At 49.3% G+C, this 17164-nt stretch overlaps 7 protein-coding genes across 7 annotated transcripts; 4 read left to right on the forward strand and 3 right to left on the reverse strand.

Moving 5' to 3' along the window:
* Positions 1 to 421: 421 nt before the first annotated feature.
* On the reverse strand, positions 422 to 1835 carry N7508_001198 (uncharacterized protein; the record flags this gene model as incomplete). Its single annotated transcript, XM_058459264.1, has 2 exons — positions 422 to 1726; positions 1779 to 1835. 2 exons carry the CDS (start codon positions 1833 to 1835, stop codon positions 422 to 424), a joined length of 1362 nt encoding a protein of 453 aa, XP_058322796.1.
* Positions 1836 to 3295: 1460 nt separating this feature from the next.
* On the forward strand, positions 3296 to 6473 carry N7508_001199 (glutamine amidotransferase subunit DUG2; the record flags this gene model as incomplete). The annotated part of the gene is made up of 6 exons (XM_058459265.1): positions 3296 to 3517; positions 3607 to 3732; positions 3895 to 3909; positions 3957 to 4505; positions 4554 to 4740; positions 4786 to 6473. 6 exons carry the CDS (start codon positions 3296 to 3298, stop codon positions 6471 to 6473), a joined length of 2787 nt encoding a protein of 928 aa, XP_058322797.1.
* Positions 6474 to 7040: 567 nt separating this feature from the next.
* Positions 7041 to 9050, forward strand: N7508_001200 (putative LaeA-like methyltransferase; the record flags this gene model as incomplete). The annotated part of the gene is made up of 4 exons (XM_058459266.1): positions 7041 to 7119; positions 8023 to 8092; positions 8261 to 8526; positions 8626 to 9050. The coding sequence occupies 4 exons, from the start codon at positions 7041 to 7043 to the stop codon at positions 9048 to 9050; spliced, it is 840 nt and encodes a 279-aa protein (XP_058322798.1).
* Positions 9051 to 9502: 452 nt separating this feature from the next.
* N7508_001201 (uncharacterized protein) lies at positions 9503 to 10618 on the reverse strand (the record flags this gene model as incomplete). Its single annotated transcript, XM_058459267.1, has 1 exon — positions 9503 to 10618. One exon carries the CDS (start codon positions 10616 to 10618, stop codon positions 9503 to 9505), a length of 1116 nt encoding a protein of 371 aa, XP_058322799.1.
* Positions 10619 to 11930: 1312 nt separating this feature from the next.
* N7508_001202 (peroxiredoxin) lies at positions 11931 to 12806 on the forward strand (the record flags this gene model as incomplete). Its single annotated transcript, XM_058459268.1, has 3 exons — positions 11931 to 12078; positions 12129 to 12310; positions 12369 to 12806. The coding sequence occupies 3 exons, from the start codon at positions 11931 to 11933 to the stop codon at positions 12804 to 12806; spliced, it is 768 nt and encodes a 255-aa protein (XP_058322800.1).
* A 702-nt stretch (positions 12807 to 13508) lies between these two features.
* N7508_001203 (beta-glucosidase) lies at positions 13509 to 16209 on the forward strand (the record flags this gene model as incomplete). The annotated part of the gene is made up of 3 exons (XM_058459269.1): positions 13509 to 14279; positions 14328 to 14579; positions 14629 to 16209. 3 exons carry the CDS (start codon positions 13509 to 13511, stop codon positions 16207 to 16209), a joined length of 2604 nt encoding a protein of 867 aa, XP_058322801.1.
* A 343-nt stretch (positions 16210 to 16552) lies between these two features.
* On the reverse strand, positions 16553 to 16933 carry N7508_001204 (uncharacterized protein; the record flags this gene model as incomplete). The annotated part of the gene is made up of 2 exons (XM_058459270.1): positions 16553 to 16873; positions 16919 to 16933. The coding sequence occupies 2 exons, from the start codon at positions 16931 to 16933 to the stop codon at positions 16553 to 16555; spliced, it is 336 nt and encodes a 111-aa protein (XP_058322802.1).
* Positions 16934 to 17164: the final 231 nt, after the last annotated feature.

The following is a 17164-nucleotide window of genomic DNA, read 5'->3' on the forward strand; positions in this document are numbered from 1 at the left end:
CAAAAAGAAAAGGGGAATTTTACAAGAAAGCAAGTAAAATAAAGAATGATCTATTCTTGTGTAAAATGAAGTAGTAGAGACTTCCTCGCGGAATGCATGTATCGTGCCCAAGAAAGAAAAGAAACCGCTCAACGCCGAGTATGCCTGAAGAGCCAAATGAATTCCCATAAGTAGTCGTAAGAAACATGGAGACATGAAATGTGAAAAGTAGAGACATGAAAAATAGAAAGAAAAGAAAAGATCTCGACGCAAGTGATATAGCGTAGAATCTTTGGTCGTCGTAAGTGGAATTGTCATGAAAGGTCGCATACGCGTTGAAGATGCGGTTCACGTATGCTTGTATATCCGGTAGAACGACGTCAAGGGAGGTTCGGATATATGTACAAATGGAATGTTCCGTTGGGGTCAATTGAGATGTGCGTTAGGACGTAAACATAAGTCGTAAGCGGCTAGGGCCCTTCTTCTTCTCCTTTGGTTTGGGAAGTTTCTCGCTTTCGGAGATGTATGTTCCGGCCTTTGAGGGTGCGCGACTGGGGGCACGGCTTGGTGCTCTGCTTGGGGCCTTGGATGGAGCTTTGGACTTGGAAGGTCTAGAAAAGAATCCAGTTGGGGCCTCGGAGGGAGGAGCCCTTGAGCGACGTTCACTGCGATGCTCTGAGGGGGCATGATTTGGGGCGCGAGATGATCGAGAACGACGAGAGCGCCGGGATGAGGCGACCGAGCCGTCATCGTCGAATTTGAAGCGCGGATCGCGACGGGCTCGTGCGGTGGTTACATCGATGCCGGACATGGCTGCGGCGGTTGGTGTGATGAATTCGCCATCGACGGAGGTTCCCACGCTCGCGGCTTGCACGTCTGCGACACCACGTCTCCACATGTCGACGGAGCTGAGGGCTTCCGTGTTAAGCTCCATCATATCTTCCATTTCCATTTCGGGCTCGGGTTGTTGAGGGTTTGGAGCAGCCTCGGTGTCGTTGCCCGAGATCCTCTTGATGATCCTGTATCCGCCGAACATGACGACGGTCACACCCAGACCGACACCCGCGGCGATGAGGAACTGCGGGCTGGAGAGTAAGGCAAAGACAGCAGGGGAGGCTGATTTGAGGGCGGTCAGTGCGGTGGGAGCCATCTTGCGCGCGACGTTGCTGATCTCGGCGAGAGTCAGAGCGACGGCAGCCATGGCATCTGGGTTCTTTTGGAGATGGGCAATGGTAGCAGTGGCACCGTGTTGCACACAGTGTGCCTCCTCTAAGAGCCACTGAGCGCGATGAACAAGTCCATCCAGCTCTTTCTGATCATTCTTTGGTTCAGGAGGGTTGTACCGGGACAACGCTGCAGGAGAAGCATCCCCGTATGCAAGATCCATGTCAATATGCGTATCAGATCTAGACCTAGCCGTTGATGGACGGGGAGGCTCCCGCACTGTGACATCGTGATGGGTATGACGACGGGCGATAGTCTGCGGGGGATCATACTGAGAGTCCCGGCGCGAGACGACTGTCCGTCCATCGCCATATTGAGACGGAGCGCGGCTACGGCTGCCGTGATGTCTCGATCTGCTCCGGCGCGAACCCGCCGCAGACGGCGCATCATCAATCTGATAGCGCTCTAACTGTTCAAGTACCTGTTGCTCGGCGATTTTGGCATTTCGCTCAGATTGATATGCCGACTTTCGTTCGCGATAGGCATCCTTGGCATGGTTGAAAACTCCGAATAATTGCTTACTCTGATACCTGTTAGAATGCGGGGGAAACCGGACCGACGAAGATCAAACATACCGTGCTCACCATCTTGCCGGACTTGTCAATCACGGCGATCGTTTGACCGAACGGCATGGCGAATAATGAGTCGTGGCGACGACTATCGGAGAATATCACTCATGGGAGATTGGAAGATCGCCGGGGAGCGGTGTAAGGGTTGAAGACCCGGATATACTTCAAGGTCACGAAAAGTCCAGGGTCGAAAAAAAAACGCAAAGCACAGGGATTTCACGCTTAATAAGGCAGTTGAGTTTGCAACCCCAGAGATCAACGCGAAAGTCCGATCGGAGGCGTCCAGCGATGTCTTATGGTGGAGTTTGGACAGTGGAGTGGGAGGCTGGGTATGGCATCAAGGCGCATAAGTTGGGCAGAGCAGCGAACGAGAGAGCATGCAGGCTGTAGGGCAGAGCGTGGTTGGCTGCCACCGAAGGCAGACACGTAGCAAAGGCTCGATGAGCTCACATCACATATCACACCTAAGTTGGGCGCGAAGACAGCTGATCTGCGGTGTGTGCACAACAGATGCGAGAAGAGATTTTGCAGGGATTTCCAGAGATGTCTAAGGAACGACGTAGATATAATTAGCCAAATCAGCCAAAGAATAAATTAAAAGACTTGAACTTTTCATTCCAGAATGATAATATACAAAAGAGCGGTGACTCCTGAATTCTGATTGGCTGACCGGGCCACCGCCACTGTGGCTGAAGAACAATAGCCACTTGTGGCGGTGCCAGGTGATGCTGACTATGTACAGATGTATTCTTTCTCTCCTTTTTTTTTTATATCTGAGGTAGTTATCCCTTGTAATGTCGTAAACCGAGAATTCCATGACTCTATCTCCTTGTTAATGGCGCAATTCTTGTCTAACTTTGAGAGCTCATATCCTATAGAGCACATTGATCACAGATGGGCACCTGCATGCCTAGTTCAGATCCAAGCTCCAATGACGAGTTCCAGGGGCAGACAAGTATCACAGCATACTCCGTAGGGTCCGAGAGTCCCAGGCCTTATCTCCCCGACGCTTTCAATAAGCCAGATCGTCGGTGTACATGTACGCATACTTGTATCTTTGAGATTTGATGACACTTTCTCCGACTCCACGTTGACTTGACATTATTCAACATAAATATGGTCGTCCGTCGACCAAGTACCCCTTTAGCTCGACTATTGTGGGAGCCCAGGTATGTAGAGAATTCTTGAACAGCTGGACTCTGTGGTCAGCGACCGGACATGCAAATACAACATGCGAATACGCGGATATGCCCACTATCCCAAAGATAAAACTAACAAATCAGTTGTTGCAGAAATCAAAGGGAAGCCAGGGGTAAGTTGAAATATTCGATGTCGCAATTTGATGTTGTTTTGTTGTTCCGCACCGCCTCGATGATTCATCTTTTTTTTTGGAACTTTACTGTTGCCGACTTCATATTCTCACGTTGGAATGGAAATTGTTTAGCGTTCTTATGTTTGCTTGATTATTTTGGTGGAGCTCGGAGAACACCAAAACCAACATCAACATCAACATCGCTGACTCAATGGATCTAGAATCTGCGAGCGCCGCCTCCGACGTCGAGGAAGGCAGGATCTGGGGTTCAGATGCTCGATCGCCTGAGACTCAAAGAATCGACGATGCCAGCAGTGCGCATCCGTCGAGCGACTGCGGCATCGGCCATCGCGTTCTGGCGAGCCGCTCCGTTCTCGCTCTGGTCGTCGATGAGCACTGTGTGTTTGCTGGTCTCCAGGGAGGAGACATTGTTGTAAGTGGTGTTTAGACTAAATTCTGATAGCCATTCGCCTCAAACTCTCGATTGGATCATTGGAACTCTTTATCTGACCGTTCTGTCAGGCGTGGTCTCTCGAAACATATGATCTCGTGCTCTCCGTACACGCACACAAAGAGAGCGTACTAGGTCTTTATTTGTCCAATGATGGCAACCTTCTATTTTCAAGTGGTGGCGACTCCGTTGTCAATGTAAGTCAATCAGCGAAGCCTATGAATTGATATTAATTATTCCAGGTATGGTCCACGAGGACATTTGAACGCCTCTATTCCATTCATTCCCATCATGACGTGGGCGATATTTTTACAGTGGTATATTCCTCAAATAACCAAACTATCTACTGCGGTGCCCAGAACACAAGTATTCAGGTACGCGACACTCTCTGCTCTCTCTGCCAAGTTTTTAACATGGACAGTGGTGTGATCTCTCCGAGGAAGGGTCAACGCTCAACCAGGCATCATCTACCCACCTAACTAAGCGGACACATCGCTTCTTTGATTCCCGCGGGCCGGACGGCACTCGTGCTCCGGGATCATTAGATGGATCCCATGCCGTATCTGATGGTGGTCGCATGTTGAGCTTCAAGCGGGATCATCACAAGCTTTTCGCCCACCATGGCTATGTCTACTCGATGCTACTCGTCAAGGGACTGGTTGAATCAGCTCCTTCCGAGGAGGTTCTGTTAACTGGTGCAGGTGATGGTGTAGTCAAGCTGTGGCGGCTGGGCCAAGAGCCCGGAGCCTCTCCATCTCAGATTGCCAAGCTGCAGAACGGTAACCCTGTTCTTTCTGTCGCTGTGGAGGGATCGTTGCTCTATTGTGGCTTGGCAGGCGGTGCTTTAAACATTTGGAACTTGGATTCTCAGCAGCTCGTTAAGCGGATCACCCGGCATACTGGGGATTTGTGGGCCGTGCACGTCATTCAAGGTGTTGCAATTTGTGGTGATTCCAGTGGAACAGTCAAGGTATGAATGTTTCTTCGCCTTTTAAGATCGATTGCTCATATCAGTCAGAAATTCAACTCGCGATTTGAAGAGATCGGTGGCTGGGTTGCCCATGAGGGTACCATGCTTGCCTCGGCCGCTGGCCGGTTCAAGGACCGCCAGATCTATGCCACTGGTGGAAATGACAACTCAGTTGGTATTTGGGATTTGACTGAATTCTTTATGACCCAAGAAGAATTACCACCAATCAGCAACGGTATGTCTCACGAGTCCTACTGTGAACCGCTCTAAATATTTTTAGATGAAATGGTCAACAGTCTTGCGAAGTTTGTTTCCTACAAGACCATCTCAGCAAGTCCCAAATTTGCCGGTGAATGCAACCAAGGAGCTGCGTTCCTTCGCCGACACTGCAACTACCTCGGCGCCAAAACGAACCTTTTAACAACCGGACAGGAAACCAATCCTATCGTATTCGCCAGGTTCAATGCCACCTCACCTAACAAGGTTGACAAGACAATCCTCTTCTATGGTCACTACGATGTTGTCGGCGCAGAGACGAACAGACCCAAGTGGAGAACTGATCCTTATCAGCTTACCTCTATTAACGGATTTCTCTATGGTCGTGGTGTCTCTGATAACAAGGGACCGATTCTCGCATCTCTCTACGCTGCAGCCGATCTTGCTAGAACCAAGACCTTACGATGCAACGTTGTGTTCCTCATTGAGGGCGAGGAAGAGTCTGGATCTCAAGGCTTCCATGAGACGGTGCGCCGACACCATGACCAGATTGGATCCGTTGATTGGGTTCTCCTGGCAAACAGTTACTGGCTTGATGATTACAACCCTTGCTTGACTTACGGTCTTCGTGGTGTCGTTCACGCGAACTTGGTCGTCACGAGCGACCATCCCGATCTACACAGTGGTATCGACGGTAGTACCCTTCTAGATGAGCCAGTCAAGGATATCGCCATGCTTCTATCTACAATTGTTGGTCGCAGGGGCCAGATCAACCTACCCGGTTTCCACGACGCTGTTCGCCCTCTCACGGACGCCGAGCAGAAGCGGTTTGAGGCTATTGCAGGTGTATTGCTTCTCCAACACCCGGAGATCCCTGACAGTCAAGCGCTTATCAAGTCGCTTATGCACCGTTGGCGTGAACCCTCGCTTACCGTCCACTCTGTGGAGGTTCCCGGCAGCAAGAGTCATACGACAATCGCCCGACGGGCCAAAGCGACCTTGTCTGTTCGCATCGTGCCCGATCAACAAGCAGACGAAGTAGCCGCAAACCTCACAGCTTATGCGCAGGAACAATTCGCTCTTCTTGACTCGCAAAACGATCTCACAGTGGAGATCACAGGCAAATCAGACGCCTGGCTGGGCGACCCGGACAACGAAATCTTCGCCACTCTGTCAGAGGCCATCACCGCTGCATGGAGCCAAAGCCAAGACAATGTGAAACACCAGTACCCTCCCGTCTCCCAAAGTCCAAGCAACCAACCAGAAGCCAAGTCCATCCCAACCAGAGGACCCATCCCGACGCTCATTCGCAAAGATTCATCCGACAGCCTGGCTTCGCATGTCGAGCGGGTAATAACCTCAACAACAACCTCATCCGTCGGCAAAGAAGCAGCCAAACGCGCCGCACAAGCATCATCTACAGTACCAACCTCCTCAACCCTCACACAAAGCACACCCACATCATCCAAAGAATCAGTCGCCTTGTCAATTCGAACCGAGCCGGAAACCGACCCTACCGATGTCAAGCCATCACCGCCTCGCGCCGTGAAACCAATGTTCATCCGCGAGGGTGGCTCCATCCCAACAATCCGGTTCCTGGAAAAAGAGTTCTCCGCACCTGCTGCTAACCTCCCATGTGGCCAAGCCAGCGACAACGCCCACTTGGATAACGAGCGAATGCGCGTGGAGAATCTGTACAAGAGCCGCGAAATCTTCCGGTATGTCTTCGAGCATTTGGTAGATAAGTCATAAGTGCCATCAATGGATAGGTGTGAAGGGTGTGGAGTCAGCGTCGCCATCTGTGTGATTTTCTCGGGTCTCGGCTTTTCTTTTTCTTCTTTTTCCCATTTGTCATTTGCATTCTTGTCTTGTGTAAAGTATGACGTACAAATTATATTAACTGCATCTGATGTGTTGAATGATCTTAGGTACCAGTCCCAGTGGTGGCTTCATATGATAATGTACGAGTAAGCTAAGCTTCAAGTATAGACCGGTAGCCACAGACACGATGGTCGTCCTCACGTAGTAAACTGAACATTTCAGGACCTGCTAGATCCAATTGACACATATCCAGGCCCCTAACACCTATAGGGAAAACACTAACGCCCCTATCACAAACTCAGAGAAACTACCTTCGTGTCGCCCACACTCGTCCCCTTCGGCTCCACAAAGCCCCGTGTTTCAGCTGCCCTGGATTCCCGCTTGCCGATCCTCCAGTTCGTGTTCCTGTTTAATTCCATTCCAGCTCCATGCATAGGTACGTTACTTTGCTTATGTACTTTGTACTTGAGTACAGGTTTTATATACAATGACCGATCGATGCTTGCACCGGTGTACGTCTACAACATACCCATCTACATCGATACATTAACAAAAGCACGAGCCTTCATCAAAAACGGTATGCAAAAGCCCAGTGTGCAGTCCGAGATCCGGCAGTTCGCGCAATCGAAAGTGGCTGCTCTATTCCGAAACGAGGGAGCCATGCATGGGTGTTTCTTTGTCTGGTGGGGGATCGGTTATCTTGTAACTTTATACTGCATCATGGACACGTAGGTGAAGACAGGTGGTAGAACTAAATGGTAGATACAGGGGACTGGTCTCATTGCCACCTTTATGGAAGATGGTATAGTGTAAAAGGTACAGAATTGAGTTGATCTACTGTAGGGAAATGGTGTTTAGGTTTATAGTTCTTTGTGCGCTGGCCATGAACTGACGCCTTGACTTCCCAATATAGTCCACGGTTCTGATTAACGTTAGACTGTTTTGTCCTTTCACTTGGTTATGGAAACCTTCGTTTGGGGGTTCTTTAAGACTTGGTTCTTTCCTTTTGTTGAGTTCTTTATTTTGCCTTATCTGTTTCTTTGATTCTCTTCTTCCTTCTTTTCTCAATTGACTCCTGATGTTCTCGGTATCTTTCGATATGGCCAGTATTGTTAATGATAGTGTCTATCTCCTTAGTAGAGATGAAGCTGAAACTGAGCGGTACGTTTCTGAGTTTCGTTGCTCTTTTGGCGGATCGCCACTATTTATCACTACATCACTCGATCACAACATTACTTCATTTCACACATACACACGATGAACACATTTACTGTCTTTTTTATAAGGGAAGAACTCATCAAAATCTCCCACGACTCTATGAAGCCCCTGTGAAAGGAATTGACTGGCCGACCCCTGTCATAGCTACGCTGTAGCTCCGGCAGGCCAATTTACTAGCCACTAGAACCCCAGTCAAAACTCTTCCCTAACGCACTACTCGATAGCCTCAACAATCAACACAGATTTCTAGTCAAAATCTCAGGACATATCCTCCACCCATCAATCCCCACGAAAAACATAACAGCGGTCGCCGACCTAGGCACAGGAACAGGGTACGTGCAGTTCCTTCTCTTTCCCGTTGCAATTCCGTGCGCCAAAATCCTAATATGCCTCCAAGGCACATAAAAAAACAAGGAAACAACATTACACCAAACCCAAAAACTCTCAAATTTGAGAAATTCTGTACAACCCAAAAACCAAGGCAAGCTGACATTTCCCAGAATCTGGCTCGAAGACGTCGCCAAATGCCTCCCCAATAACTTAGTCTACCTCCACGGCTTCGACATCTCATCCGCGCAATACCCATCCGGAAGTGAGATCCCCCGACCGGGACATAATCCTATTCCGCTGAGCGTACACGACGCACTGCATCCATTCCCTACTGAGCATCATGGCCGGTACGACCTCGTTCATATCCGGCTTTTGACAGCTGGACTGAAGTATAAGGATTATGCAACTGTCTTGGAGAATGCGAGGGAATTGTTGAGTACGTATATCGTATAGCTATACCGCCTCGCCCTCCATATCCTTTCCTATACATCCACATCCACATCTACATCCACATGCTAAACATCAAGCAAACCAGTGCCAAACGGATACCTCCAGTGGGAAGAAGTAGACCACACAGCCTTCTGCACAAACAGCGTTCCCGAAAATCCAGCCATAACCAGACTCCGCCAATCCGTCATCGGCGCCATGCTGAAATTAGGTCTGTGGCCTTTCGCCCCGCAGCGCGTGCATGATCAAGTGTCTGCGGGTGGGTTTCGGGATATACAGCGTGTTACATATACGGCTGTTGGGAATAAGGGAATTAGGGGTATTTCGCAGAAATGGGTTGCTGGTGTTATGCGGGCTCTCGTGCCTGCTTCTATGGTTGTTACTGGGGAGGCTGGGAATGAGGGTCAGGCTAAGGAGGTTGTTGAGAGGTTGGTTGAGGAGTTTGATGATCATTGTCTTGGGGCTAGGGTTCTTGTCAATTTTGGGGTTACTGTTGGTAGGAGGTGTGATTGATTATTGTTTCTTTATTATTGGGTTTGACGTTGTTGGGTGTTTGAGATTGGATTGGATGGATGAGTGGTTGTCTTTATTTGTTGCTACTATCGACTTCGATTAAGCTGTGCTAGGCTGCGTCTTCAGAGCTTGAATGGATTCTTACTGGTTAGGAGATTTGTAGGGTTGTGATGGAGTGAAAGGAAAATGATGGTGATTTCTCTGTTTAGAAAAGAAAATTCATATCTGAAGACTGGGGCAAATGTCCGTTTTACGAGACAAAGGGGTAACTGGAGAGCCAAAGTGCTACCCCTGCTGGTATAGCGTCGTAGCGTCGTTCTATCTGAATATTTAATGTGTGGAAAGACTCAAGGTTCCAAAAAAAGAGTAGAAAATTGCGAAGTAGAAAATTAAGTAGATATCATGTACACGGTGTATCAAAGAGGATGAAGAAATGTTGTGTGACAACTGGTCTATGAGTCACTCGGTTTTTTGGCGTCTGCTTGTTGATTGCCATCTGCCTGTTGGTTGGCGTCTGCTTGTTTTGTGGCGTTTGTCTGCTCACCACCATCTTTGTTCTTCCAGGAACCAGCATAGTGGTGTTCCACAAGATAAGGACCACGGTTCTTTGGCCAACCGCCTTGTCCAGCGGCAAATGCTGCATCAGGAAGAACCAGGACATCCTGGAAGAGCGTTGGTTGGGTAATATTTGTGATATTGTCGCGTCCCATGGGCAAACCCATCTCCAATTCCAAATTCTGGAAGAGCGCGCGGGTCATGGCTTGTGGTCCTGTCACATCAACAACATCGCTGATCATTTCCATCGTGAGATTGGCCATGGTGACGTTGTGCTGTGTTGCAGAGTCTTCCAATGCTTTGGTGACATAATTGATCACGGCGACGATATGACTCGTTCTTGGCTTTGTCATGACTGTCCAACTTGAGAATTGAATCCCGTCGAATTCCAAACCAACGACCACGTTTGATTTGCTTATGAAATCTTTTGGAATCCACGTGTTGATTGGTTCATGACAGGTCACGTCGAGGTCACTCCAAATTCCTCCATCGGCATAGAGGATTAGCTGGCGGAGCAGATCGGCCTTGAGGATAGGCACTTGGAGAGATAGATACAGATCGAGAATTTGGGGATAGTCGGCAAATTGTTCGCGGACATACTCGTCTGCGCTCCCATCGGTAAGGATTTCATGTCGAAGGGCTGGATTCTTCTCTAGCCAACTGCTTATTTCAACCTGCCTCTCTGGGCTGACTCCCATGGGGCCAGACTTTTGCCACAATTTGGCCGGGAATGCCGAGTGCTTTTGATGTCCATGAGAGTTCTTGATGGGCAGGTAGCTCAGCTTTTCAGGGAGTGATGTTGCTTCTGAATGAGTGCTTGTTGCACTTTGCTGAGGCAAAACAGTTGGCGTGAGCTCAACAGAGGGTTCGCTCATTTTGACGTCCTCTGAGCAGACGCATGAGCTGTAACCGAGAGGGAAACTTGAGGTGTCATCACGCAGTTTGAGTGCTATCCAAAGAGACGATGCGAGGAAGAGGAGCAGCAAGCCTATCAGATAGTGAAAACGTCCCATCCTGGCCAGTGATGTGTATTCAGGAGGAAGTTGGGCCACAATCAGAAGTTATATTGAAGGAGACTGGTAGCCATCCTTTAGTGTAGCGGACGTCTTTCAGTTCTGGGGCTGTCCTTCAGTGGTGATTTGAATGTGAGACCCACTTTGTCAGATTTATCAGAAACTTGGCTTTCGCTTCCGGAAGTGTATCGCTAGTTCGTGGAGATCAGATCTCTCATTTGACCCGAATTTTCAGCAGTATAAGATCCACTCCGGTTGATGAGACTGTATCCCATCATATATTCCAGGAAAATGAACGTTTCGGACATGAAAAGTGACTAACTATTCTAAAGGACCGTGATTAGAACGGTCTAGTCGGAAGGGCTTATGTCGACCGAGGGTCGATATTAAGGGTCTCACATTGGGCCACTCACGTTGGGCCATTCACATTGTTGGGGTTGCGCCGCAGGGCCCGATTATATGCAACTAATCCAATCAGCGACTCTACCAGAACCACGCGCAAGTCAGCCTCGACTCGGTATTTTTAGCCAGCCATCGAAGACAAAATCTGTTTGTGGGGAGGTCTGGCCAGGACTATTTGTATTCTGATCCGATCAAGCCGGCTGGTAGTTGTATATCTGGCAACATACTCAAGACCTATTGAAGGTGTCTGAATGCGACTAATGATGGGGTTCTCCTGATTTTGCCCCTATTGCAAATGTGATATGTACCTGCAGCAAGCCAATGATAACGTGTTTTTGTTTTTCTTGAGTCTTGTCTGCCGAAGCTTAGCCACTTTGCAAACGCGACCTTTGATAAGGAATGTAGATTAAACCAATAAAATAGAAATTTCAATTGTCAAATAGGGGAAATGATCAAGGCTAAAGACAGAGAACACATTAACTTAAAGCAGCCGTGGTCTATCAACCCGAGGCATCGGCTACGAGAATCATTTTCCGACCAGCGGGTCTAAGGCCTCCTATATGTTTTACACCTTATGCATTTAAGATGGTGTTTTTCACTATCAATGCAACAGTTTGTACATCTACCTATGTCACATTGTTCAAATCCTTCGGGATATCATTCACGAAGGAGTTGAGTACCAAAATCATCAAATGATAAGTATGAGATTGACACAAATCGCGACGGCATGGCTTATTATGAGCATAGAAGCTAGGTATAACTACACAACACCACAAGGGGCTCTTTTGAAGGTGACACTCCTACATGCCTGACGAGGTGATTAGTCAGCGCCGACCTCGGCCCGCGATGACGTTGTAGACAACCTTGCAAGTTGGAGCTTCGAGTTCAATTTGAACCACTTCATATCACAATGGCTTCCAAAATCGCCCCCCAGATGTTCCGCGCATTCCGTGCTGCTCCTCGTGCTGCTCCGTGGGCTTTGCCTCGTGCGCCCGCCTTCCGTCGCTTCTTTGCGGCTCCGGCTCAAGACCAGCCGCGTCTTCGCCTGGGTTCGACTGGTATGAAAGTACAAGCACGGAGTATAACAACCAAGGCTGATCTAAGATAGCACCCAACTTCAAGGCTCTGACCACAAAGGGAGAGATTGACTTCCACGAGTTTATTGGCAACAGCTGGACCATCCTCTTCTCCCACCCGGCCGATTTCACCCCGGTATGCACGACCGAGCTTGGTGCTTTCGCCAGGATGAAGGGTGAATTTGATAAGCGCGGGGTTAAAATGATTGGATTGGTGAGTTCAGCCATTGATAACCCACCTGACACTCTTGGCTAATGCAACCTTTCACTAGAGCGCCAATGATCTCGGATCCCACGACGAATGGATCAACGATATCAACGAAGTCGGCTCGACCCAGGTCCAATTCCCCATTATTGCCGATGCCGACCGCAAGGTCGCCTTCCTCTACGACATGATCGACCAGCAGGACTTGGATAACATTGACCAGAAGGGCATTGCGTTTACTATTCGCTCCGTCTTCATCATTGACCCAAGCAAGAAGATCCGCCTTACCATGATGTACCCCGCCTCCACGGGCCGAAACTCCGCTGAGGTCCTCCGAGTCATTGATTCCCTGCAGACCGGTGACAAGAAGGGTGTGACCACCCCCATCGACTGGCAGGTCGGCGACGACGTCATCGTGCCTCCCTCCGTGTCGACTCCCGACGCGAAGAAGAAGTTCGGCGAGGTTCGCGAAGTGAAGCCTTATCTGCGTTTCACCAAGATTTAAAGACAGACTTTCCGTGTACAACATGTACAACACTGGATCCATAGAGAAATTTGAAAATGTCTATCGCGTTCCTAGTCGCGTGTTCTATTTACAGTAATCGCTCCGTGGATATCTCAACTAGCACCGGAGGAATCTCGGACCAATCAATCATAGGGTGGAAAATGGGTCTTGGTGATCGAAAGTGACGGTTCGACTGTGCTAACCCCTGACACGATTTCTGTTTAGGGCAAGGATAATCTGGGGGGAAGCCGTTCATTACTGCCCGTCCTTGATTCATGCGGGAACGATGTCCAAACTAAACCCATCAGGTTAATAGATCACGCCAATCAACCTCGGCTAGCTCCAGAAGCGAAGCGTCGATCCCCGATCAAACATCACTCTCGCAAGCCCTCCATGCACCGCCAAGCGCAATGCTAGCTGAGTCTCATGACGATCTATGCTCTTTTAGAACAAGGATCGCCTGTTCAGCAGGGTGTGCAGAATGAGTCCGAAATGCCCACACGGGCGTCACTCCTTTCCTGTTCCTGGGATATCGTCCGTGGTCACGCCCCGTTTTTATAAACGGCGGAATCTGTCGAAAGTTCTGCAGATTCTTAAATCTGGGGAAACGCACTCTTTCTTTACCTTCATGCGGGCCTAATACGTTCATTCTTATACTTGTTTTCTATTTATTTATCCGTGCTCGGAAGCACCCTGGACGCCATGGCTCCTTGGGCACATCTAGCTCTAGTCACTCTTTTCACCCCGCTTCTGGCCTCCCCAGTCAGCGAATCCGAGTCTTTAATCAACCAAAAGCGCGCAGCAGCAGGATATGAATCGCCTCCGTATTATCCCACTCCTCCTGGAGGATGGATATCCGACTGGAGCGAAGCCTACGAAAAGGCTTACAAGGTCGTGAGCAACATGACATTGGCCGAGAAAGTCAACTTGACAACTGGTACAGGTTTCTTTATGGGCCCCTGCGTGGGCCAAACAGGCAGTGCGCCTCGATTTGGTATCCCGAATATCTGCCTGCAGGACTCACCTGTAGGAATCCGGAATTCAGACCACAACACTGCCTTCCCGCCGGGCATTACAGTGGGTGCAACATTCAACAAGGATCTCATGTATGAGCGCGGTGTTGGACTCGGCGAAGAGGCTCGAGGCAAGGGCGTAAATGTTCTTCTCGGGCCTGCTGTTGGTCCTCTTGGCCGCAAGCCACGTGGTGGTCGTATTTGGGAGGCATTCGGTGCCGATCCATCTCTGCAGGCTTTTGCAGGTGCTGAAACTATCAAGGGAATGCAGAGCACAGGTGCCATTGCTGCTATCAAACATTTCATTGGTAATGAGCAGGAAATGTTCCGCATGAGCAGTATCGTTACCAAGGGCTATTCGTCCAATATTGATGACCGCACATTGCATGAATTATATCTTTGGCCTTTTGCTGAGGGTGTTCGTGCTGGTGTGGGATCGCTTATGACTGCTTACAATGATGTAAGGTGCATCGATCGTGGTTTGGGTTCGGCAACTGACTTGAAGTAGGTGAACAGCTCCGCCTGTAGCCAGAACAGCAAGCTGCTCAACGGAATCCTAAAGGATGAGCTTGGTTTCCAAGGATTTGTCATGACGGACTGGCTGGGCCACTATACCGGCGTGGGTTCAGCGCTTGCTGGTTTGGATATGGCTATGCCAGGTGACGGTGCTGTTCCTCTGTTTGGCGACAGCTATTGGGGACCGGAGATGTCACGCTCGGTTTTGAATGGAAGTGTCCCTATGGACCGCCTGAACGATATGGTACGTCGCCACCTTTAATCCAAAAAAATATCGAACCTAACATAATTAGGTCACCCGTATTGTTGCGACTTGGTACAAGTTCGGTCAAGACAAGGACTACCCATTGCCCAATTTCTCTACCAACACCCAAGACAAGGAAGGCCCGCTTTACCCTGGTGCCCTCTTCTCTCCATCTGGAGTTGTCAATCAATTCGTCGATGTTACCGCAAACCACAATGCCACAGTCCGCGCCGTTGCCCGAGAAGCCATTACCCTGCTGAAGAATGACATGGACATTCTTCCTCTAAGTCGCAACGATAATTTGAAAGTGTTTGGTACAGATGCCGGAGGAAACCCAGATGGCCTCAACTCATGCACTGATATGGGATGCAACAAGGGTGTTCTCACTATGGGCTGGGGCAGTGGTACTGCCAGGTTCCCATACCTCATCACTCCCCAAGAGGCCATTGCCAATGTGACGGACAATGTGGAATTCCACATCACCGACTCTTTCCCTTCGGAAGTCACCGCCAATTCCAGCGATATAGCCCTTGTCTTTATCAATGCTGATTCCGGTGAGAACTATATCACTGTCGATGGAAACCCTGGAGATCGAACCAACGCCGGCCTCAATGCTTGGCACAACGGTGATGACCTCGTGAAGGACGCAGCTAAGAAGTTCTCAAATGTCGTGGTGATTATCCACACTGTCGGACCAATCCTAATGGAGGAATGGATCGAACTAGACTCTGTGAAAGCCGTCGTCGTGGCCCATCTCCCCGGCCAAGAAGCAGGTAACTCACTGACCGATGTCTTGTTCGGAGATTACAGCCCCAGTGGACGCATGCCATATACAATTCCTAAGAGCGAAAATGACTATCCGGACAGCGTCAGCCTGATCAACCAGCCATTTGGCCAGATCCAGGACACTTTCACCGAAGGTCTCTACGTCGACTACCGCCACTTTATGAAAGCAAATGTAACACCTCGATACCCCTTCGGCCACGGTCTCTCCTACACAACTTTCAACTTCTCCCACCCCTCCTTGTCACTCATTACCCCCTTGGACACAGCCTACCCGGCAGCCCGTCCCACTAAACCTGCCACACCAACCTACAATACCAGCATCCCAGCCGCATCAGAAGTAGCCTGGTCATCCTTCAATTTCACCCGCATCTGGCGTTACCTCTACCCATACCTGGACAACCCCCAATCCATCATCGCATCCAAAAAATACCCCTACCCAGATGGCTACAGCGCAAAGCCACATCCTGTTCCCCGCGCCGGTGGTGGCCAGGGTGGAAACCCAGCCCTCTTCGAAACAGCTTTCTCGGTCCAGGTCCAAGTCCAAAATACAGGAGAGAGACACGGTAAGGCTGTTGCCCAGCTCTACGTTGAGCTTCCGTCTGCTATTGGTCTTGACACGCCTGAGCTACAGCTGCGTCAATTCGACAAAACCAAGGAGCTTGCCCCTGGTCAGAGTGAGACTTTGACACTAAAGATTACTCGGAAGGATGTTAGTGTTTGGGATGTTGATATGCAGGATTGGAAGGCTCCTGTTAATGGACAGGGGATTAAGATCTGGGTTGGGAATAGTGTTGCTGATTTGCCTGTTCTGTGTACTGTTGGTGGAACCTGTTCAGCTGAATAAGGTGCTGGTCGGGACTATATAGTCTAGCTCCTGTTTTCATTTAATCTATTTCTGTTATAGAACCTCGTCTGTTAGTTCAGTCATCTCCTGTATATCTTATCCATGGGTACGGCAGGCTAGTATGTTGAAGTATTCACTCGGGTAATCGAAGATCCTTGATTGTGAAATTGTAGAAAATGCTACACCATTCCAGTATCGAAGATTTTCAATAACTGTAGCTATGACATGAAGGGTCGGAACAAAAATAGAGGCAGCGGTCCAAATAGACTAGGTCCATGATGTCCAGCATCGATCGTTCGGGCATGAATATAGGAAACTAAACAGTGATAGCAGTGCAAACAGGCTAAGGGGCGTCTACTATTCCTTCATCCAGGCGCTCCGCTCTGGCCAAGGCATCCCCGCGGCTCCTGGTTAAGTGAAGAGGGTTGAAGGCACAAATTTGTAGTCTCTGCACGGCTTTTAGATCCACGGTGGTGCCCAGTCCGGGCACCTGTGGGACGTGGGCATTGGTGTTGCTGTACAGGATCTTCTGTGTCAACATTTCTTTCTTCGGGCCGTCCTCCGTTTCCGAAACTTCAGTGATTGGCTCCGGATACGCAATGTTGATGGTGCGTTCGTTGGTGCCCAAGAGACAACTGCTAGCGCCTTCAGAGCTGTGGCGAGACTAATTTCAGGCGGTTTTTTTGAAGGAGTGGTATTATAAGGATACCTTTCTCCGTTGCATTGTTAAGAAGTCGAAGAATCCCGTAAGCTCAAGCCGAGTTCACTTCTCTCTCTATTTGCATATTAGCTTACGACTAATCAAGTGTCAGATAGTACTCGGTCTTTCTTTACTCTTTCTTTATCTTGAGATCACGTCAAGTTTGTTTGTCGTTTGTGGGATCCATTCAGCTAGGTCAGGACAGGTCAAGCTCACCTCTCCCTCGATTCAAGTCTTAATTTACAATGACTCTAG

Source organism: Penicillium antarcticum, assembly GCF_028974205.1.
Source record: "Penicillium antarcticum strain IBT 31339 chromosome Unknown utg000002l_segment0_segment0, whole genome shotgun sequence".
Classification (NCBI taxonomy): Eukaryota; Fungi; Ascomycota; class Eurotiomycetes; order Eurotiales; family Aspergillaceae; genus Penicillium; species Penicillium antarcticum.